General features: G+C 35.5%; 1 protein-coding gene and 1 long non-coding RNA gene across 2 annotated transcripts in view; both read left to right on the top strand.

The window, feature by feature from the left end:
• The window catches only part of alox12 (arachidonate 12-lipoxygenase), a 32,800-nt gene extending 18,285 nt beyond the window's left edge, over positions 1–14,515 (top strand). The window contains exons 7-15 of the mRNA XM_030162070.1: positions 3,626–3,798; positions 4,846–4,989; positions 5,654–5,857; positions 7,195–7,281; positions 9,066–9,235; positions 10,926–11,047; positions 11,122–11,222; positions 11,302–11,472; positions 12,964–14,515. Coding sequence (XP_030017930.1) covers positions 3,626–3,798; positions 4,846–4,989; positions 5,654–5,857; positions 7,195–7,281; positions 9,066–9,235; positions 10,926–11,047; positions 11,122–11,222; positions 11,302–11,472; positions 12,964–13,143 — 1,352 coding nt within the window. The 3' untranslated portion in view covers positions 13,144–14,515. The remainder of the gene's footprint in view (positions 1–3,625; positions 3,799–4,845; positions 4,990–5,653; positions 5,858–7,194; positions 7,282–9,065; positions 9,236–10,925; positions 11,048–11,121; positions 11,223–11,301; positions 11,473–12,963) is intronic.
• Positions 14,516–15,971: 1,456 nt separating this feature from the next.
• LOC115438476 (uncharacterized) lies at positions 15,972–17,400 on the top strand. The gene is made up of 3 exons (XR_003938073.1): positions 15,972–16,277; positions 16,670–16,754; positions 16,999–17,400. It is a non-coding gene; the product is annotated as an uncharacterized LOC115438476 (long non-coding RNA).
• Positions 17,401–23,728: the final 6,328 nt, after the last annotated feature.

A 23,728-nucleotide genomic window follows, 5' to 3' on the forward strand; every position in this document is an offset into this window, starting at 1 on the left:
TGGGTTGAAATTTGATGTCCTGGTCCACTGTTGTTGTAGGAACACAGGCTCAGTGTTAAGAATGTGTGGGCATGAAAAGCACAATATCAAGTGTCAAATACAGTTATTTTTTTTCCTCCCATTTATTCATTCATTCTGTAAACTGTTTAGTCCTTGGTGGAGTCCATCCCAGCTACCATCAGATGCAGGTTTGGAACATCCTGGATGTAGCTCCAGTTCATCACACAGCTGACACATACAGACCGAAAACCAGTCACTTTCATTCACATTAATGGTTGATTCAGACTGACCAGTTAAATTATTAAGTGAATATCATGGAAGTTAGTAGAAAAACACAGTATCTGGTGACGTCATATCATGAAGTGCATTAATATACGCGCCATACACGGCACTTTTAAGTGGCATGTTATCTGTATGCATTCTAAGCGTTCCATATGTATGTTCACGCTGCATCAAATACCACACGATTAGGGGTTAGGGTTAGTGTTAATTAAGGAGTAAGTGTTAATTATATGTTGGTTACATGTTTATTTGGTTATTGTGTTATAACAAGGCATGTAAGTGTTAATAAAACATTGATAATGTGTTAACATGCTTATTACATATTTATTATATGTTATTGTTTGTTATTACAAGGGTTAGGGTTATTAACATGGTAAGTGTCAATAACATGTTAATAACATGTTTATTACATGTTTATTATGTGTTACTACAAATAAAGGTTAATAACATGTTGAGTACATGTTAATAACATGTTTATTATTATGTTATGTGTTTTAACAAGGTAAGTGTCAGGATTAGGGTTAGGTTTAAGGTTAGGTTTAGGGTTAGGGTAGGTTAGGGGCTAGGCTTAGGTTTAGGGTTAGGGTTAGGTTTAGGGTTAGGTTTAGGGTAAGAGTTAATTACATGGTGGTTACATTTTTATTATGGTTATTGTGTTATTACATGGTAAGTGTTAATAACATGTTAATAATGTGTTAATGGGATAAAGGGATAGGGTTATTAACATGGTAAGTGTCAACATGTTTATTACACGTTTATTACATATTTATTTCATAATATTTGTTATTACAATGATTAGTTACAGTTATTAACATGGTAAGTATTAACATGTTAATAACTTGTTAATGACATATTTATTACATGTTATTTACATGATATTATTTGTTATTACAACAGTTAGGGATAGGGTTATTAACATGTTAACATGTTTATTACAGGAGGTTTATGATATGTGTTTTTACAAGGTAATCAAGTGTCAGGGTTTGGGTCTGAGTTGGGGTAAGGGGGGTTAGGATTAGGGTTAATCTTAGAGTTGGGTAAAGGTTAGGGTTAATATTAGGGTTAGCTGTTTGGGTTAACCCTAACCCTAATACTAACCCTAACCCTAATAATAACCCTAACCCTAATACTAACCCTAACCCTAATACTAACCCTAATCCTAAAACTAACCCCAACCCTAATACTAACCCTAACCCTAATACTAACCCTAATCCTAAAACTAACCCTAATAATAACCCTAATACTAACCCTAACCCTAATACTAATACTAACCCTAACCCTGATCTTAATACTAACCCTAACCCTAATACTAACCCTAACCCTAATACTAATCCGAACCCTAATACTAACCCTAACCCTAATCTTAATACTAACCCTAACCCTAATACTAACCCTAACCCTAATCCTAATACTAACCCTAACCCTAAAATTAACCCTAACCCTAATCTTAATACTAACCCTAATACTAATCCTAACCCTAATCTTAATACTAACCCTAACCCTAATACTAACCCTAATACTAACCCTAACCCTAATACTAACCCTACCCTTAACCCTAACCATAACCCTAATCCTAATACTAACCTGAATCCAAACCCTAGCCCTAACCTTAACCCTAGTACTAACCCTAATACTAACCCTGACCTTAACCCTAACCCTAGTATTAACCCTAGTACTAACCTTATTTGAGGTTGCTGATGGGGAAGTTCTGCTGCTCTTACAGATCCATTGCTACATGGGGTCATTTCTTCAGTTAAACACAACAACTTCTTTTTCTGTGAGATTCTATTGCACAAAGTGTTTTTTCTTTTTCTTTGAAGGGAGTATTTATCACCAAACTTGTTTTTTGAGCTCCAATGTGAGAGATGAGTTAAACCATAGGCTCATGATAGGTTTAGTAGAGGCTTAGTAATAGTAAATATTATCTTCCAGGGACAGGTTTTGCACAGATTGATTTTTGGTGATTACACTGGGCTACAAGGAAAATACTTCCAGAAAATAGTTAAACTTGACCAAATTTGAGTTATTATGAAGAAAAATTACATCAAAAGTGCTATTTCGTTGTAGTTTCTAACACAGTTTTGGGCCAAAATATGAAATTCTGAGATTTAATGAGAAAATGGGTTTAATTCAAAAGGAATGTTTGTCTCAGAGCTTCAGATCTGCGTCAAAACAACATCTGCACATGACAATACAATCACTTTACAGGTTCTTTTTAGCAGAACATTTATAAATCCACTGTGTAAATGTGCATAAACTGACATATATGTGTAATAACACCATCATATACAGTCACGGAAAAAATGGTTAGACCATCAAAAGTCATCAAAAACAATGGTTATGCAATCCAGTACTAACTCCTGTGTGTATCATGTGACTAAAACAGACAGAAAAGAAAACATGGAATGTCTAAAAGCACTGTTTTTGTCAGTACAATGCCATAGATATTGATGGAAGAACTGAAGTGATTTTGGTTATTATCAAGAAAACATGGAAAATGGATAGATATCAGCTCTGAAATTAAACTACTATGAGCTATTTTTGTTGTTATCATTATATTTGTCCAAACTTTAGTTGTATCAGGTATTAAAATGAACAAGAAAATGAAGAAAACAAGGGTGGTCTAATAATTTTTTCCGTAACTCTATATTAAAAACTTGAACTAACCAGCACTATTGTAATTTGTTTTCTGATTCATCTTATTAAAATATGTCAGTTTTAGCAGATTTAACCCATAAAGACCCACTGCTACTTTTGCGGCTGTTCCAAAATATTTTTTCCTCCATATTTAACCCTTCTTAGGTGATTTATCATCATTTATTATACTATTATCTTCTGTATTTTGCATATTTTCAGTGAAAATCAGGTATTTTCTTATATTCAATTTACTGATCATATAGATGTTCATTAAAGCTCAGATTACACTTGAAGGTTATTATGTCAGAAACAGAAACAAAATGAAGAAAAAGTGTCTTTTTCAGTCCAATCTCTCATTAACTGAACATAAACCCAGTGTGTCCATCCACTGTCATTGATCCAACTCCATGGGTTTTACTGGTGAATCAATGTTGTAGAAGATGATGTTGTTTCCATGGTAACTATGGAGCCTCTGAATGTCCGAATGGGTCATATCTGATGACCATGAAAAGATGAAAAACTGTATTTTACACCAGTTGTTTAACATATTTATAGGTTTAGTGGTATAGAAGTTATTAAACAGTTGGTTTTTGTACCAGTGGCTGTTTGTTTGGGTCTTTATGGGTTAACGTCTGAAGCAGATAATTTCTAAGAACTTGCAGACTAGTGTTACTAGTGTTGATGACAGTTTGTCTGTGTCACCCAGAATACTCTATGGAACACTGGAAGGAGGACTGGTTCTTTGGCTATCAGTGTCTGAATGGATCCAACCCACGGATGATCCAACAGTGCAAGAAGATCCCAGAAAACCTGCCTGTGACAGCTGACATGGTCCAGAGCTCCTTAGCCCCAACAACCGACCTGGACAAAGAACTGAAGGTAGAGTCTGTCTGTCTGTCTGTCTGTCTTTTCTCCTTCTTCTTTCTTTCTTTCTTTCTTTCTTTCTTTCTTTCTTTCTTTCTTTCTTTCTTTCTTTCTTTCTTTCTTTCTTTCTTTCTTCTCCCTTGCTTGCTTTCTTCTCTCTTTCTTGCTTTCTCTCTTTTTTCTTTCTTTCTTGCTTTCTCTTTTTTCTTACTTTCTTGCTTGCTTTCTTCTTTCTTTTTCTTTCTTTCTTTTTTCTCTCTTTTCTTTCTTTTTCTCTTTTTTCTTACTTTCTTTCGTCTTTCTTTCTCTCTTTTTTCTTTCTTCTTCTTTCTTTCTTCTTCTCTCTCCTCTTTTTTCTTTCTTTCTTTCTCGCTTGCCTGCTTTCTTCTTTCTCTTTCTTCTTTCTTTTCTTTCTTTTTCTCTTTTTTTACTTTCTTGCTTGATTTCGTCTTTCTTTCTCTCTTTTTTCTTTCTTGCTTTCTCTCTTTTTTCTTTCTTACTTTCTTTCTTGCTTTCTCTCTTTTTTCTTTCTTACTTTCTTGCTTGCTTTCTTCTTTCTTTTTCTTTCTTTCTTTTTTCTCTCTTTTCTTTCTTTTTCTCTTTTTTCTTACTTTCTTTCGTCTTTCTTTCTCTCTTTTTTCTTTCTTTCTTTCTTTCTTTCTTTCTCTCTCTCTTTTTTCTTTCTTTCTCGCTTGCCTGCTTTCTTCTTTCTCTTTCTTCTTTCTTTTCTTTCTTTTTCTCTTTTTTCTTACTTTCTTGCTTGATTTCGTCTTTCTTTCTCTCTTTTTTCTTTCTTGCTTTCTCTATTTTTTCTTTCTTACTTTCTTTCTTGCTTTCTCTCTTTTTTCTTTCTTACTTTCTTTCTTGCTTTCTCTCTTTTTTCTTTCTTTCTCACTTGCCTGCTTTCTTTCTTCCTTTCTTTCTTTCTTTCTTTCTATCTTTCTTCCTTCCTTCCTTCCTATCTGAACCCCTCATGTATCAGCTCCCACAGGTCACCTACAGAATCATGGTCTGGTTTCTAACCCTTTTACCTCTTTCTTCCTCATGCTTCCTCCTCCTCAGGCAGGGAACATCTATCTGTTAGATTACTCCATCTTGGATGGGGTTCCAGCCAACACTATCAATGGGAACCTGCAGTACATAGCTGCACCCCTGTGCCTCCTGTACCAGCACCCAGACCAAGGACTCATACCTATAGCTATACAGGTACAAGGCCCCCAGACCCCTCATATAGACCCTCCGTTTATTTTATAATTTTGTTTTTTACTTTTTATTTAGATATTTTTTATTTTTCCACAAAACCAAACATTCTCTGACATAGGACCGTAAAAATTAAAGCACAAGTAAATGGAATACAATAGAAATATCATAAAGGGAAATCACTTGAAAAATAAATATTTGTTTTTACCAAAGAAAATTATAGCAGTACACTACCAGCCATGGAGAGACATAACAATCTTATTACGGCTACATTCCTTCATCACACATTGAACATTTGTAATAACTTTGGAACATTATAAAATTACCATCCACCACAATTTTTCATTAGAAATTTGTAGAATAAAACATTTTATGTCCACAATAAATCCCATCAAGTGTCATCTCTACTGACCATGTAGTCACTCTGATATGGACATCTCAAATGATGTCAGTTTTTATTTGGACACCCTGTACATATCAAATTAAATTCTGACTAAGCCTGCACAAAACACAAAAATATTATACATGTCAAAAATAAACTGTTCATTTCATAGCAATAGCACACATATCAGAGTAAACTCAGAACTGTGGTTGGATCGTGTTTGGTTTCTGTTGTCATGACTACAACACTACTGACATGAATGTAACAGTTTCCTCTCCTGATCCACAGCTTGAACAGACTCCAGGTCTGGACACTCCCATTTTCTTACCCAAAGACCCGCCCCTGGCTTGGCTATTGGCCAAGGCATGGGTCCGTCATTCGGAGTTCCAGGTGTTTCAGCTGCTGTCGCACCTGCTCAGGACTCACCTGGTGGTTGAGGTGTTCAGTGTGGCTACTCTGAGACAGCTGCCTGCAGTGCATCCCATATATAAGGTCAATATACGCACTCAGAATACAACAGTCTGTTTAAGTTTGTTTGTTTTTATCTTTATTCAGTGATGTACAGTCGATGTATACAACAAGGGAAAATGACAAGAAAATAAACACAAACTTACCAGGGTGAAGGATTATACCAGTGGTTCCCAACCTTTGTTGGCTCGTGACCCCATTTTAACATCACAAATTTCTGGTGACCCCAGACATTCAAAACGGAGCCTTTTTTTTTTTTTTTTTGCTAAAATTATTTTGTTTTTGATCATGTAATAGTTTGCTATACTATTTTGCAAATAAATGTTAATTTTAGATGACATTTAGTCTATAGGGGTTGGACAAAATAATGGAAACACCTTAAAAAATCAACAAAATATAATTTAATATGGTGTAGGTCCGCCTTTTGCGGCAATTACAGCCTCAGTTCTCCGAGGTATTGATTCATACGACTTGTGAATTGTTTCCAAAGGAATTTTAAGCCATTCTTCAGTTAGAATACCCTCCAACTCTTTTAGAGACGATGGCGGTGGAAATCGACGTCTTACTTGAATCTCTAAAACTGACCATAAATGCTCAATAATGTTGAGGTCTGGGGACTGTGCCGGCCATACGAGATGCTCAACTTCATTAGAATGTTCCTCATGCCATTCTTTAACAATTCTAGCTGTATGGATTGGGGCATTATCATCTTGAGGTGAAGGTGTTTCCATTATTTTGTCCAACCCCTGTATATAATGTATATTATTATGGACGGAGGCAGAAAAGCCAGGTGTAGATTACTGCACAAAGTGAGAATTTGATTTTCCTTGGTCAGGATATGTACAGTCAGTCCAGCTTGGGTTTACAAGGCTGACAATTAATACTGAACAAACAAGAACTCAAACTATGAATTATGAAAGAGCTGCAGCACCTGAAACTGACCACAATGAACATTTGACAGATAAACAGAACCACAGTGCTTCAGTTTCAGGTTCACACTTTGTCATGTCTGTTATGGATTGAGATTGTCTCTGTCAACTCACCATATATTTTTTATTTGTAAAAATCAAATTCTCACTTTGTGCAGTAATCTACACCTGGCTTTTCTGCCTCCGTCCATACTAATATACATTATATAGACTAAATGTCATCTAAAATTTATGTTTATTTGCAACATAGTACAGCAAACTATTACATGATGAAAAACAAATTAATTTTAACCAAGAACATGTCCCTGTTTTGAATGTCTGGGGTTGCCAGAAATTTGTGATGTTAAAATGGGGTCAGGAGCCAAAAACAGGTTGGGAACCACTGCTTTAACCTGTCAGTAACATGAATCGTCCTGTGTCCTCCTGCTGTAGCTCCTGGCTCCTCATCTGCGCTACACTTTGGAGATCAACTGCAGGGGTCGCACTCAGCTCATCTCCAGTGACGGCATCTTCAAACGGGTCTGTCACTCTGAAACACTGAATTTGGTTCAAGGGGTCATATTTAGCTAAACCCACTTTTATTTGTCTTTGGCTCATTTATTTGTATTTGGACCCTAATAGTTCATAAAGTTTGAATTTGAACCCTCCAGGTGCTGCAAAGCTATCTTTATATTCATTTTGGCAAAAATCGAGTGGATTTCTACAAACTTTAATTAATATGTTCGGTATTTAACTTCCTCATTCATGACAACTGTACAGGGTTAAAGTGTTACAACTCTCACAGTATACCAACAGAGAAGACCAGTTTAATGATAAACCAAAGTGGCCGACAGGTAGTGACGCTAAAGAGGGAAATATTCCCTTTAACACTAAATTGGGTACATTTTAACCAAAACTGAAATGTGCACTCAGTTAAAAATTAAAAGTGCATTCAGTCACTTATTCAAGCATTAAAGTGAGGTTTTTGTGCTCGATGTAAGTCAAACCATATGTTGTAGTTGTTTTTTTCCCCAGAATTCATTTATTATTCATTGACAGAACAAACAAAAAAAAAAAAACAAGAATATACAAAACATCAGACATTCCAAGGCATAATAACCATAAACTAATAATAAGAGGACATACAAACTACAAGAATAAATAAAATTAAACATGTATAGACTAAATATAAATAAATAATTAATTAATTAAAGAGAATAAAACTGAAGATCTAACGATAAGTAAAGGTATAGTTAGAAAAGGAAAGAAAAATAGTATAATAATATGAAGTGGCAGACCAATTTACTCAAGGCAATTGAAGTAAAACTGAAGTGCTGATAAACTTTTTTTTGTTTTTATTAAATTTAATATGTTTTAGAAACCCTCTTTTGTAGTTGTTATCGCACCTGAGTTTTGCCATGATTAGATCTTCAGTTATGCAGTGAAATGTCTGGCGTTAATTAGCATTACTGCCACCTATTGTTGGGGAGTGTGAATGGACGGGCTCAGCTCCATTAAAAAATAAAGCACAGGAATTGTTTCTTAACATTAATTTTTACCCATTCAAAGGTTCACCAGTTGAGAATCGCTGCATTAGAACATTCTGTCATGTAGTTTAATAGTGCTTTAGGGTTTGCATTAACCGATGAAAACCTAATGTAACTTTTGTGTCAGTTCCCAAATGAATTTTTCTCAATATTTAATCTTTCTCAAGTGATTTATCACGATTTATTATAATATTATCCTCTGTATTTTGTTTATTTTCGATAAAAATCAGGTATTTTCCCATATTTAAGTCGTTGATCATGTAGATGTTAATAAGGGTTCAGATTAAAGTTGTCATATTATCAGAAACAGAGAAAAATGAAGAAAATGTGACTTTTTCAACAAAATATATTATTAGCTGAACATTATCCAAGTGTCTCCATCCACTGTCATTGATCCAACTCCATGGGTTTTACTGGTGAATCAAGATGACAGTGTTTCCACGGTAACTATGAAGCCTCTGAACATCCAAATGGGTCATATCTGATGACCATGAAAACACGACAAACTGTATTTTACACCAATTCTTTACATGTACTGATGGGATTAATGGATCAGAAGTTATTAAACATTTTATATTGATAGATGATTTTGGTCACCAGTGGTTGTTCAGGTTTTCATGGGTTAATTTGCTATTGTATCATGTGGTCATGCATGAGGCACTAATTATACACTATTTTTATTGGTGTATTTTTTTATTTTGTTTTTTGTTTTTTGGACAGCAAAACTCCAAACAGTCCTTTGTGAATGCGATGGTAAAGGTGCTTATGTGTGTGCAGGTTGTGTCCACAGGTGGAGAAGGCCTGGTGATTCTGGCTCAGAGGGATTACAAGGTGCTCACGTACCGCTCTCTGCAGCCTCACTATGATTTCATGGACAGAGGAGTCTCCCATCTGCCCAAGTATTTCTACAGGGAACATGCACTGCTCCTGTGGGAGGCCATACACAGGTAGAAAACATCAAATATACTCGTCTACCAAAGGATTTAGGAAATTTGTAGAGCACAGAACAAAACAAAAGTAAAAACAAAGATAAAATTTTATTTAAACCCAGAACATTTTGGCTTTTGGTTTTGGTTTTTGGCACAGATCACTTAGTGGGAAGTAGACGCCCTTTATCATCTTTTATGAGTTCTTTAGAACATGGGAAGTGCAAATTGAATAACTGATGATTATACTGAGGGAAGTCTGGGCATATTAAGTTTATACTTCTTCCTAATAAGTTTATACTTCTTCCTAATAAGTTTATACTTCTTCCTACTCCTTTTTGACCATGCAAAATTCAGACTTCTGTGTGGTTGGAGATAGATTCTGTCCATTTGAATGTTTTTTTTTTCTTTTTTTTTTTTTTCGTGTTCGAAATAAATAAATAAATAAACAAAAAATACAAAATCAATCAATCAATCAATCAATCAATCAATCCCTGCTTAGACTGTTGCCCCGGCGACCCAACCCTGGATAAGCAGAAGACAATGGATGGATGGATGTTTTATTTGTATGTTCATCATTTAGTGTTTTATATTTGGTTTTGGAACTGACTTTTATTGTGTTTCATGTATATTTTTACTGTGGATGTATGTTTGCTTGTTTGCTTATTTATTTCAAATTTGCATTAAAACCAAACAACAAAAGGATTATATAAAAGAAAGTCCAACATTCAACAAACAATTTCCTGCAAAGGATCAATAAAGTATCTATCTATCTATCTATCTATCTATCTATCTATCTATCTATCTATCTATCTATCTATCTATCTATCTATCTATCTATCTATCTATCTATCTATCTATCTATCTATCTATCTATCTATCTATCTATCTATCTATCTATCTATCTATCTATCTATCTATCTATCTATCTATCTTATCTTATCTTATCTTATCTTATCTTATCTTATCTTATCTTATCTTATCTTATCTTATCTTATCTTATCTTATCTTATCTTATCTTATCTTATCTTATCTTATCTTATCTTATCTAATCTGTGGGATGAAGTTTAATTTATAATTTCCCGCACCCTTACCCCACCCTTCAACCTACCCTAAATTCCTACACAAAATTATTATGCATATCAAGGACAGATTGTCCATTTTGCAGCAGCATTTCATACATTAGGTGTGTAAGATTTATAATCTATGGCTGTGATTTCTATTTTTTGTAACATCTGCTGCTGCCGTCTTGGCCAGGACACTCTTGAAAAAAAGATTTTTAATCTCAATGAGCTTTTTCCTGGTTAAATTCCAGGGTCTGGGTCTGCTCCAGGTTTCTGCTGTTAAAGGGAAGTTTTTCCTCGCCATTGTCACCAGTCCCAAGCGTTTGCTCCTGGAGGATTCTGTCGAGTTTCTGTAAATTGGCTTAGAGTCTGGTTTTGACCAACTCTATATATAAAATGTCATGAGATAACTTTTGTTGTGATCTGGTGCTATATAAATAAAATTTGATTGATTGATTGATTGATTGATTTGATTGGTTTTCCCCTGTAAGTCGCTTTGGAAAAAAGCGTCTGCCAAATGCATAAATGTAAATGTATTCTAAATGTAAATAGAGGTTATATAAAATTAAAAATTAAATTGAAGGGTTTCAGTTGTGAATTCTGATCAAATAAAAACAAACAAATGAATAGATAAATTGTTCCTTCAGTTTTGTCTCAGGCATGGTGAGGCTGTACTACAAATCCGACCATGATGTTCAGGAGGACCAGGAGCTCCAAGCCTGGATCAGAGACATAACAGAGGAAGGCTTCACAGAGCTGCCAGACTTTGGTGAGTCATCTGTGCTCTGTCCTACACGTTTAATACCCACAGGTCCTGATGAACAGTGCATGGGTGTGTTCCAGGTCTACCCAGTGTCCTCTCTACCCGTGAGGCGCTCTCCACCCTACTGTCAGTCGCCATCTTCTCTGCTACAGCCCAGCATGCTGCTACTAACAACGGGCAGGTGATGACGCCCCCCCGTTTGACACTAATGTCTATGAAATGAGTGAATTTGAACACTAAAAGCTGCAGTTCTATTATAGTTTGACTGGTGCGCCTGGGTCCCCAACACCCCCTGTACCATGAGACAGCCGCCGCCTACAGATAAGGATGATGTTACTATGGATCTGATCATGGCCACCTTACCTGATGTCAGTCAGTCCTGTGTACAGATGGCTATCACATGGCATCTGGGCCGAGCACAGCCGGACGCTGTAAGTCTGCCTCTGTCTGGTTTGTATGGTTGTAGTTTTAACCCTATAACGCCAAACGTATCATATTTGATCCATGAGTTTTGAAGCCCTCTACATGATCAGTGTGATACTTTTTTTCTTGAAGAACCTGATGTATACAATTAGACACATGCAATACACAGATAATCCACCAGGGGGAGGAATTCATTCAGCAGAGGCCTTTCCAGTGGCACTACAAGATTAAATTAATGAGGAAGGAGGAAGAACTTGGGCAGTTTTGAAAAGGAATTACTAATTTGTTAGACATGTTTGTGTTATATTATGTTTATGTTTGTTCAAAAATAATAATATTTGAGCATTGAGACCCGATGTATCAAATATGATACAAAATTGAAACTCATACATGGAAATTGATATTTGGAAAAAAAAAAAAAAAAATTGGGGTTTTTCAGAAGGACTAATAAAGGCTCCAGTTTCAAAGAACTGGAATTTTCTGTCAATTACTTAATGTTTCAGGCTTTACAGGGTTAATAAGATAACATTAATAATTCAGTTGGATTGGTTTGTTTGTCTAAAAGTTTTTTTTTTTTTTTTTTTTTTTTTTTTTTTAATATCACTTTTGCCTAGTGGCACCTGTTCAGACAAGTTTGGATTTATTTGTTCCGGTTTAACCAATGAGGACCAGGGGTCATGTTTGCATGTTTTAACATATTATCCTCTGTATTTTGTGTTTTTCCAGTGAAAATCATGTATTTTTCCTGTATTTAATTCACTGATCATGTAGATGTACATAATAGCTCAGATTAAAGTTCCAATCCATTTTAATTTATAAAACACAAATTTAAACAAACACAAAGGTTTCCAAAGTGTTGTACAGTAAAATAAATGCAATAAAAACATAATAAAAAGATAAAATACTGGGATAAAAACACAATGAAACATAATAAATAAATAGACTGTCCACCCCAGATAAAATATCCGTGCACATAAAATCAATATCCTACGTAGTGTGAAAAGCCAAAGAGAAGAAGTTGAGGTTTATTGTATCAAAAACAGAGTAAACTGAAGAAAAAGTGACTTTTTCAGCAAATCTCTCATTAACTGAACATAAACCCAGTGTGTCCATCCACTGTCACTGATCCACCTCCATGGGTTTTACTGGTGAATCAATGTTGTAGAAGATGACAGTGTTTCCATGGTAACTACAGAGCCTCTGAACATTCGAATGGGTCATATCTGATGACCATGAAAAGACGACAAACTGTATTTTACACCAATTATTGACATGGATTGTTAGGATGAGTGGATTAAACAGGTATTCAATATTTTAGATCAGTAGATGGTTTTGGTACCAGTGGCTGTTTGGGTCTTTAAGGGTTAATATTTCATATCAACCAAGAGCACTGTAGTTGTTTAATAATAAAATTAATCCTCAAAAATACAACTTAGCCTAATAATTGTACACATTCTACTGCAGATGTGTGACTTGGTTTTCATTTTTCTGCTTCCCAGATTCCTTTGGGCCAGTACACAGAGGACCACTTCACTGAGGCGGAGGCTCAGGAACTGATAGACAAGTTCAAAGAGGAGCTGAAGGAGATTGAGGAGCACATCCTGACTCAGAATGAAGGACTGGAGCTGCAGTACCTGTTCCTCCTGCCCAGCCGCATCGAGAACAGTATCACTATATAGAAAAATGAGCACATATGGAGCTGTCTGCTTTCACTGGACATTGGCCTGTGAATTTCAGCTTTTTTATTTAAATATGAACAGAGCATGTTCTTGATATTTGCTTAAACCTTTAATGTCCTGCTTTGCCGTTTAGTGGAGCTGAAAAGATATGAGCATTCTGTTTGATGGAATTTTCAGTGACAGGTTTTTATACAGTAGTCTTATTAACCAGAATTATGTAACTGAAATGATATGACAATGATATATCTGTCAAATAAATAAATAAAATACTCAAAAACTGCAAAATTGTCACCTTTATGCTAAAAGTAATTCAGCAAAAAAAACCCAAAAAAAACAAACAAACCCACATATTTATAGGACTTACAGGTTCCTTATAGAACATTTGTGAATGCTCATGTATTTAACTGAATTTGCTGTTGTCTTTGTTGTTAAAACATGCTCATTTCTATGAAGAATACGCTTGTTGGTTTTGTGCAAACATTCTTAAAGGTTCCTTCTTTGTTCTTCAGTGAGTTCTTCTGCTCCTGTAGAGCTGCATCATCTATAGACAATAATCAACTATTGTCAAAAAATAACCAGAATCCTGTTCTAAGAAACGGGTTCAACCCCTTAATGCCAACTGTTGCACATTTGTGACAAACCATTTCCATTCCGGAAGCAGCTGAGACAGCGTATGTATTCCCTCAATACATGTTCAACACGTTCCTAGGAACCTTTGGCAAGCACTTGTTTCTCGTAGGATTGTAGATGAGGAAAGTTGTACTAAGATAAAAACTATTTACCAGCTTATTGTGTTTTTCTACAGCTGATATAATGAAGTAGACAAGTTGTGATGAACATTTCAGTTTGTAGCAAATTAGCAAAATTTGACCATAATAGTAACGGTGCTCACTGAACAATGCTATCTGTTATTAATGGTGAACATTTGGAAGCTATATTTAGACTGTTCCTATTTCATTTTATTTTATTTTATTTTTAAGATTTGATTGGTTAAAGAAAACTTAAATAGCCCTGCTTGTCTTGCGGTTGTAAGACAAACAGAAGACAGCACATATCCTGTATGATAATTATAATAATACGAGTCATATATACATGAAGATGAAATTTTTCTACGATATTTAATTTTTATTTTGTAAGAATAACCGGAAATGTTAGTGTGAAGTTATTATATCTGTTTTTACTTTACACGGCAAATTGGGGGGGAAAAAAGTGCCCTCTGGTGGACAACTTGACAAATTACATTATGGATTTGGATGGAAAGTGAGAAAAAAACAAACAAAAAAACCCATTAATTATGGATTAAAACTTTTCTCCAAGTTTTTTCTGAATTGGATCTACTTTGTATATGGAAGAAAATAAAGTTGCAACTGTAGTTTGTGTTTCAGCGTCTGTCTGTTCTCTCTTAGTATTTATTTATTTAACACAACAAACTGCCTTTCCCACATTTGACGTTACCAATAATAACCACTAGATGGCAGCACCGCGCCTACGTAACGCCTCGTCAAGCTACCGCGAGATGAAGACTTCAGTATACGCATGCGTATTGACTCGCCATCAACAACAACATGAGCGAACCGCGAAAAGCCCGAATGAACATTTCCAAAGCATTTAAACCTCCAGATACGGGTAGTTTTCTTGTAAATAATGAGAGTTAAAATAGAAGAGCTACAGTTGGTCCCATTTAGTCCAAACAGTGTCCAGGTGTCTTCAGGAGCAGCTCACCGCGGGTACGAAAGCTAATGTAGCTAAAGCTAACACCTGCAGATAAATACATGTGTCTGAACTGGTACAAAAGCTAATGTAGCTAAAGCTAGCACCTGCAGATAAATACATGTGTCTGAAAAGGTACAAAAGCTAATGTGGCTAAAGCTAACACTTGCAGATAAATACATGTCTGGACCGGTACAAAAGCTAATGTGGCTAAAGCTAGCACCTGCAGATAAATATATGTGTCTGAACTGGTACAAAAGCTAATGTGGCTAAAGCTAACACCTGGAGATAAATACATGTGTCTGAACTGGTCAACTATATTAAAGTATTAAACTAATCATACAGGAGATTCTGTCCAATACTATAGGTTTGTGTTGTTGCATGTTCTATACATGTATAAAACTGCTCCTCAACTCTGGCATAAATGTTCTTTTGTGTGTTTCCTGAATGTTTCTGTCTCTAAATGGGTCAGTTTGTGTTTCCAATAGGGATGTAACGATATGAAAATTTCATATCACGGTTATTGTGACCAAAATTATCACGGTTATTATTATCGTGGTATGGTTGAAATTGTGCGCAAAATGTTCAAAATGTACTAATACACTGAAATAATTTAACCAAGTTGTATTTTCAAAAACAAAACAACAACAACTAAATACCCAAATAAATAATTGGCACAATGCACCCTCTGTTGGCAGAAACATTCACATATTAACCCTTAGTGGTCTGAGCCTATTTTGGCCGTTTTTCAGTACTTTTGATTTTGCCTTATATACTATATAAACAAATGTTTACTATACCCATGTTTGGGATCTTTTTTTCAGCACAGCTTCATTTATATCATCTGCCTATTATTTTTTTCACTTTAACCTACTGTAAAAGCATAAAAGGACAGAAAACACAAAAAATATATAAAATCTGACTTGAAAAATGTATATAATTCATTGTATAAATAACACAAAGATGCTTAACAAACCTTTTCAAAGACTTCAAAAGTGAATATTAGTTCCAAATATTAGGTATAGAAAATTGAAATTATAATAAATTAAAAGTGTACTCAAATATTAGACATAAAAGCAGATATTTACATAGGTGTTTTCTGCAGTAATCAAACATGGTTATCATGATAATTAGAATTTAAACGGTAATATTAACCGTCAGCAATTTTACCACGGTTTATTGTTATACCGGTAATCGTTACATCCCTAGTTTCCAACCATAACAGTTATATATTAGATCATGTATGTGGAAATGAAACCTCCAAGATACCCTGTACATACAGTGACCTCTAGTTGAATCCCATGCAGTCTGTGCCATTTTCTACTAATTTCTAATCTAACTAATCCTCCTGTGTAATTTGAAAATGTGTGTGTTTCCATCCAGGTGTGGTCAGTGAATGCACCACCATATGGACAGTGATGGAGGTGAGCTGCAGTGACCTGAACCTCACACAGACTATTAACCTCCTAAGACCCAGTGATAGGTTTTCTGTCCACATTTCTGGTCAAAAGTTTCACAACTTCATACAAAAAAAAGAAAAGAAAACTGTCCACCACAAAGGACATTCCATAAAAATGTTCAAAACTACATCTGAAAAAACTGTTGCATCATGATGTTTCCAATATATTTGATAAAAAGCAAAGAAAGCTTGTACTTTGCTGACATTTCCTGGGTCTTAGGAGGTTAAAGGAAAGATGCTTCCAGTGTCATATTAGATGGTATATGTTCATGAAATCCATCTGCTCTGATTAATATCATCACATTCATGTGTGTGGGATGTTTTCGTTCTCAGTGCAGTTGTTGTTATTTATTGTAGTTTTTCCTGCCTCAGTGGACGAGATCATGGAAATAGAGGAACATCATACAGAACTGATAACACCCTCTCTGTGCTGATGCTGCAGGTGACATATTTTTCTTTATTCCATTTTGCTTTAAACTCTGGCAACTTCTCTTCAAAACATTTTCTACAAAAACCAAGATCTGCATTCATATAGTGTGGAGTATTGTAAATGGTTTTGTGTTGGGCTGAACTAGTTTATATGGTTGTTTTTATGAACCTTGCATTGAATAGATGGTCTTTAACATTACATACGTTCTCTGTAGGATGTTAAAGTAATGTCAGTAGTTTATTTGTCACACTTGTAGATTTCCTGCCTCAGTGGATGAAATCCTGGACGTGGAGGACCATCATTCAGAGCTGACGATGCTGACGGGTGAGATATTTTATCTTTAGTACTGAAAAGCTTTTTTTGAGGTCAGTTAATAGTCCAACTATGTGATGTTTTTGATCTGTTGAATTGGTGATTTCCTCTATTGAGTCTATTAATGCCAGTGGAGTTACTCTGTTTGGTCTGAGTCTGTATTGACTTTTAGTGAGTATGTGTGAATTTATCCTGAAGAGTTTTTAGTTTGTGAAATGGTGGTTATTCCTAGATTCATAAGGAGCTATCACTTATGCAGCTTTGATTTGATTGACTGTTGGTGTTCAGAAATATGCATTCCTGATGTATGGGTTGAATTGGATTAAATTGTATGTTCGTTTGTTTTTTTTTTGTTTGTTTTGGAAGATGTTTTTCTACAGTCTGGTTGTGAGCATTAATGTGTCAGAGATAGTTGTGACTGTGAATTTGTCATGTAAATGCCCAGTTTGTTGAATGGTTTATTTGTGTTGTGGAGGTTCTTGTCCTCCGTCATCGTGTTAAAGCTGGTTTATATGAGTTGTTGTCATGTTAAAGCTGGTTTATTATGAGTTGTTGTCATATTAAAGCTGGTTTATATGAGTTGTTGTCATGTTAAAGGTGGTTTATATGAGTTGTTGTCATATTAAAGCTGGTTTATATGAGTTGTTGTCATGTTAAAGCTGGTTTATATGAGTTGTTGTCATGTTAAAGCTGGTTTATATGAGTTGTTGTCATATTAAAGCTGGTTTATATGAGTTGTTGTCATGTTAAAGCTGGTTTATATGAGTTGTTGTCATGTTAAAGCTGTCAGACATAAGCTCTGAGTGCCATGATTCTCGGTAGCGTAGCGCTTTCATACTCGACTCTTCCACAGCAACTGGCACGTACAGGTAAAAGGTTTGAGACTCGTGAGGGTGGGGTTGGTGAGGGAGGGGTTGAATGGGCCTTTACCCCTCCCAGCCTCCACACATCTGTCAGGGAGGGGTTGTGGAGCAGGAGATGAGTGGCTGATGTTTTCCTAGTGATTACGAAGTGTTAGTGTTACTCAGAATTGCAAATGATGTTGTAATGATTAGCTGATCCAAAGTTGTTCTTGCTGCTTTGCTTATGCTAATGTTTTGTGTTATACTATGTTAAATATTGCAGAGTTAGTGATATCAGTTATGTTGTTGTTGTGTTTCTACTTTGTATTGTACCTTATGTTTACTTTGTTTAATATTTTGTCTTGTGTTTCTTCTAGGTTTTTGATGGTGGACCTCATTTGACTGAAGTCATGTTATTTCTTGCCCCATGTGGGTAAGAAGTAACATTTCTTGGGTCTGGGGGGGGGGCAAGCATGGTAAATCCCCTCCCTCTCAGTGAAGGGGGGGTGGCTGCATCACCTAAAATTTTCTTGTCTTTTTTAATAAAATGTTTTGTAAGAGTCCCTGGTTTTCTTCTCTCCTTCTTTGCTGAGCCTTGGATTCATACTTCCGTCCAGCCTCACAGCTCTACTTCTCTGTTCACACCACCGACCTTCTGACTGAGCTATCTGTGAGCTACCAATGGTGGGCTGGAACTTGTATTTATTGTTTGTTTTTGAGCTGAAAACACAGAAAAGCTGTTGATGTGGGTCTTGAACCTTCAACCTCTGGGTTTTGGGTGTGAGTTCTGGACCAGGTCTAGACCACTGAGCTACCTGTCAGTCCATGGGAATTTGGTGGAAGTTGTATTTATTCTGTTTCTTTCTGTTCTTGTAAAACTCCTAGAAAACCTCAGACTGGAGTAGGACTTGAACTTCCAACCTCAGATTGATGAGGCTGTGACGTGTCCTTCAGTTAAACCACTGAGCTACATGTCAGACACTGATGGTCTGTATTTGTTGACAGGTATAAGACATGTGTAAACCTGAACCCTTGAATAATGAGTCCAGACTCTGGTCCAGGTCCAACCAGGAGGGAGGCTCCTGTTCCACCCATAACTGTGGACTGTTACCACCTAACCTGTTACTGTTATTAGACCCGTTCCATGTGATCATGTTATGTTCACAGTGCTGTCATTAGTTGGATGAATTGTCTGCATATATTTTTTCAGTCTGCGTCACTGCCGAAGGTTTTCTGTAAAGTCCATCCATGTTCCTTCTATCTTCTCTGTCTTTTTGACACAAGATAATTTAGAGTTAACAGCTCTTTTTTCCCTGTATGATCTACATACATTCCTTCCACCATGAGCCACTGGGCTTTAAACAGAAACTACAAATATCTATATTATAAAAGCCAAGTGGCCTCTGTGTACATGTGTCTGGGGGTTCACACAAAATCTGTACAGAGCTGACCGCTGCAGTTTGTCATACTTGTGTATTTTTGGTCAAGGAACAGACTAGTGGAAACAGCAAGTTGATAGGACCAATATTTTGGTAGATATTAGTAACTTTGGAATATAATAGCTTTTCAATCACGTTGCTATACCCAGAATGCTTTAGCGGTGACTGCTGGACAAATGTGGTACAGCATATATGAATACACAACAGCATAAAAACTACCACATCTAGAACCTGTGGATCCACATGGGTCAGTATGATAGAACCGCAGGGACAAGTCAGTTTTTAAGCATTTACCTGTAAACAGACCAACATGTAATTTAAGAAAATTTTAAAAGGCCACAATGAGTAGTTTTCAACTTTACTTTTATTTTTATTAGGGATCAAAATTAATACTTTTTTCCCCATATCCTCTTGAGACCCAGGAAAGTAAATGTTTTGTATTTTTTACATTAAATAATTGTCTTGACTGGAAAAAGCATAATGCAACAGTTTTTCAGATACGATTTTTATTAAAAAAATTTTATGGAATATCCTTTGCAGTGGACAGGATTCTTTTTTTTTTCAAAGTAAAGCTGTGAAACTCTTGTCTCCCCTTGAGAAAAGCTTTAATCAGATTAGAGTCGTGGAGAGAATTCACCTCTCAATTTACTGTGTGAAGTAAAGGCAGAAACAATCACTTCACACTAACATTGTCACTCATTCCTACAAAACTGCCTCTATATATTTGCCAAGTTTGAAGTACATTGAAACAAAATGGATGTTTTTATAGACATTTCAAATCTTGCCCATTATAAAAGAATGGGAGAAAAAAAGATGTAAAAAAAATTAATAAAAAATGGAAACTTTTACCTACTTCTCCCAAAAAGTAATCATCTATTCTGGGTCACTGGCAGTATATAAAACCAATTTGGTATGAATTCAACCAATAGTTTTGCTGCTACAGACATTTGAAATTTCACCCCTTATAAGTAAATGGGGAAAAAAAAAAGATTATAAAAATTCATTAAAAAAAATTTTAACTTTGACCTACTTTTCCCAAAATGTAATCACATCTATTCTGTGTCACTGGCAGTATATAAACCAAATTTAGTATAAATGCAACCAATGGTTTTGCCGCTACAGACATTTGAAATTCTGCCTATTATAAGTAAATGGGGAAAAAAAGATTTTAAAAATTCATACAAAATTTTAACTTTGACCTACTGTTCCCAAAAAGTAATCACATTTATTCTGGGTCACTGGTAATCTGTAAACCAAATTTGGTATGAATTCAACCAATAGTTTTGCTGCTTGAGTGTTAACAAACAGAAATAAACCAAACCAAAAACAATACCCCTTGCCTCTCCTTCGGGGGGGGCGGGGTAATAACTTCTAACATATACATGACTGCTGAAAACCATGTAAATTCAGTACTGAGTGGCCGAATGTTGCTAATTTTCTACATACCAAAATATTCAAATAACTTTAATCGACTGACCAACTATTACCAAGCTGTAATGTCAAGTCCTGCAGAAAAAAACAAAACAAAGGGACAGAGTCTGTTTGAAAAGTGGAGTTGGAATTTATTGACCCCTCGATAAAAGAACACATTGAGTTGGCCCCTTCACAATAAGATCCATCATTACATCATTAACAAGGAGCTGTACGTTGTAGCCTCCTACTGCCTCCTATTGGACCACAACACTGACCATCTGCAGCTCTGAGCAGATCCACCAGACATCCATAAATATTCCAACGGACAAACAAAGACCTGCTTGATCTTTAAACATTGGGATCGTCCTGCAACAGTTTCAGAACTATTTACAACATTATTAGCTTCTCTTTTTTTTTTTTTTTTTTTTAGATCTATATTTATAGACGTCTGGGATTCAGATAATAGCTACAGAAATATCTACCACTGTTCCAGCCCTGGTGCTTCTACATCGAATGGTGAGTAGTGATTGCAGTAACATCTACAACGTCATCTGAGGTGTTATCTTTAAATCAGGGTTGTACTAATGTTCATACAGGACTGTGTGTGTGTGTGTGTGTGTGTGTGTGTGTGAGACAAGTAATTTCCATTTACATTTTTATGAATTCATGTGAGTCAGTAGTCGCTTTTCCATTGGACATCTGCGCAAAACTTCACTGATATTTACTAAATGTCGAAAAAACAGAAGTGCGTAATGTCGGTTTTTCCATTAAATCACAAATACAATGATTGGTTTATTTATTATTGCGAGATGACTCGAGAAGTCATTCCATAAACATGGCGACAAACATAAATATGGTGTTGATTTACAGATATATTCATTATTATTATCCTCCTGAGACCCAGGAAATGTCAGCAAAGTACAAGGTTGTTTTTTTTTTTTTAATTAAATAAGTGCTTATATTGGAAACATCATGATGAGATGTTTTTTTTCAGATACAGTTTTTAAATTTTTTATGGCATGTCCTTTGTGGTGGACAGTTTTCTTTTCTTTTTGAAACATTTTAATTTGGATGGTTGAATTCTTGGGTTTAATCACATGTTAGTCAGTATTAGTTAGGAGTCTTTTGTGTCACTAGATTTTCTTTGTTTCACTGGTCAGTTGTAAATTTCTTAGGATAGGTCACATCTTAATCACATACTAAACTGACAGATTTATGATCGCAGGACTAATACACATGCCCACAGACGATCATAAACAACAAGATATAAGAGGTAAACACGGCCATTATGGGGTTTTTGCACTGAGTTGAGGAATTTCACGTGCCTGACTTTAGAGTCAGATGACACCAGTCCATTTTCTGTGATCCAGCCCACAAGGGGTTCAGCCCATAGTTTGAAGATCAGTTTACAAGGATTATAAAGAATTGATTCTTTAGAGGTACAGCATTTAATAATGACAATGAGGCTTGTTTGTTTATGACTGATGTTGTACTGATAAATCTGCTGTAATTATTGAAGAGAATGTTTGATTTGTTGAGTCTGTTTGTATGACTGTACTGACATGAACATTCTGTTGTGGATAATTCAGTTACTGCATTGTGGATTGTTGTGGTTCGATGCTAAAATTAGGGAAATAGTATAGGCTGATTGTTGTATTAAGTTAATGAAAAGGTGTAAAAGCACTGAGGGGTAGGATTAAATAAGTTTATACTTCTTCCTACTCCTTTTCGACCATGCAAAATTCAGACTTGTATGTGCTTGAGGATAGATTCTGTCCATTTGAATGTTATTTTGTTTATGTCTGGATTTGCTTTGTTTTGTCTTATTCTTCTTTGCATGTTCGAAATAAAATTTAAAAAATAAAAAATAAAAGTGATGAGCATTGCAATGTTCAGGGTCCATTTTCCCCACTTGGGGTGTGGATCCTTAGCTGAGTTGTACTTTTGTTTGTGATCAGATCAAATCAACCATAAATTTATAAAAATGAGACCTAAAAGAATCCAGACTTATTCTTGGAGGTGCTGACAAAAGAACACGCTAACATTTTTTTGGATAAAGTTGTGAAACTCTTGTCTGCAAATGTGGACAGAAAACCCATGGCTGGGTCTTAGGAGGTTATATATTACCCCTCTATTTCGTACTAAATTAAAAAATGATTGGGTTTCCTGGTGTGTCCACATATACCGCGACATGTTTCTTCTTCTTCGCTTGTTGTAACATACGTCACCATCTGTTTTTTAATTCACCTGACTAGTTGCGAAAAAAGGTCTTTCCATTGCAGTTTTACGTGATATACCGTATGCACTACGCCTGAAAAACCACCTCTTGCCAGCACAAAAACTTTTAATCGAAAAATGAGACTTTTGGCGAAATTGTCGTTTTTCCATTAGGTAAATTTTTATGCACAAGTTATATTTGCGCAATTTGAGGGTCAATGGAAAAGCGACTAATGTCTAATTTGGTCTAAAGATGTCAGCTTAAATGAGTATTTCTATGTTCAACTGAATTTACTAATAATTACCAAATGATACAAAATATCTATATTAATGTATCTTCCATATTGCTCTTTGACTTTTAGCAAAATTGTCGTTTTTCCATTACGTAAATTTTCATGAGCAAGTTATATTTGTGCAATTTGAGGGTCAGTGGAAAAGCGACTAGTGACGTGCACTAAAACACACATTTAAAGGTCATACATAGAATTCTGTACATTATTTGCTGCGGACGACACTTAAAGCACATTTCCTCCACGGCATCCTCCCAAACCACTTTCTATCTTCTTACTTTTACACTTCTACAATCCCTCCAACACAATCAAAAGCTGATAATAAGCACTTTTAAACTCAGCACAGTGACATCAAAATGGGATTCCAAAAACAGGACGACTTCAGTTTGTTGGGTCATACTATCAAGGTGTTGCATACGCCAATATCGATGCAACAACTTTCACGACAACAAACCTCACGTCCCATTTGTGAG

This window comes from Sphaeramia orbicularis, chromosome 18 (genome assembly GCF_902148855.1).
Source record: "Sphaeramia orbicularis chromosome 18, fSphaOr1.1, whole genome shotgun sequence".
Lineage (NCBI taxonomy): Eukaryota > Metazoa > Chordata > Actinopteri > Kurtiformes > Apogonidae > Sphaeramia > Sphaeramia orbicularis.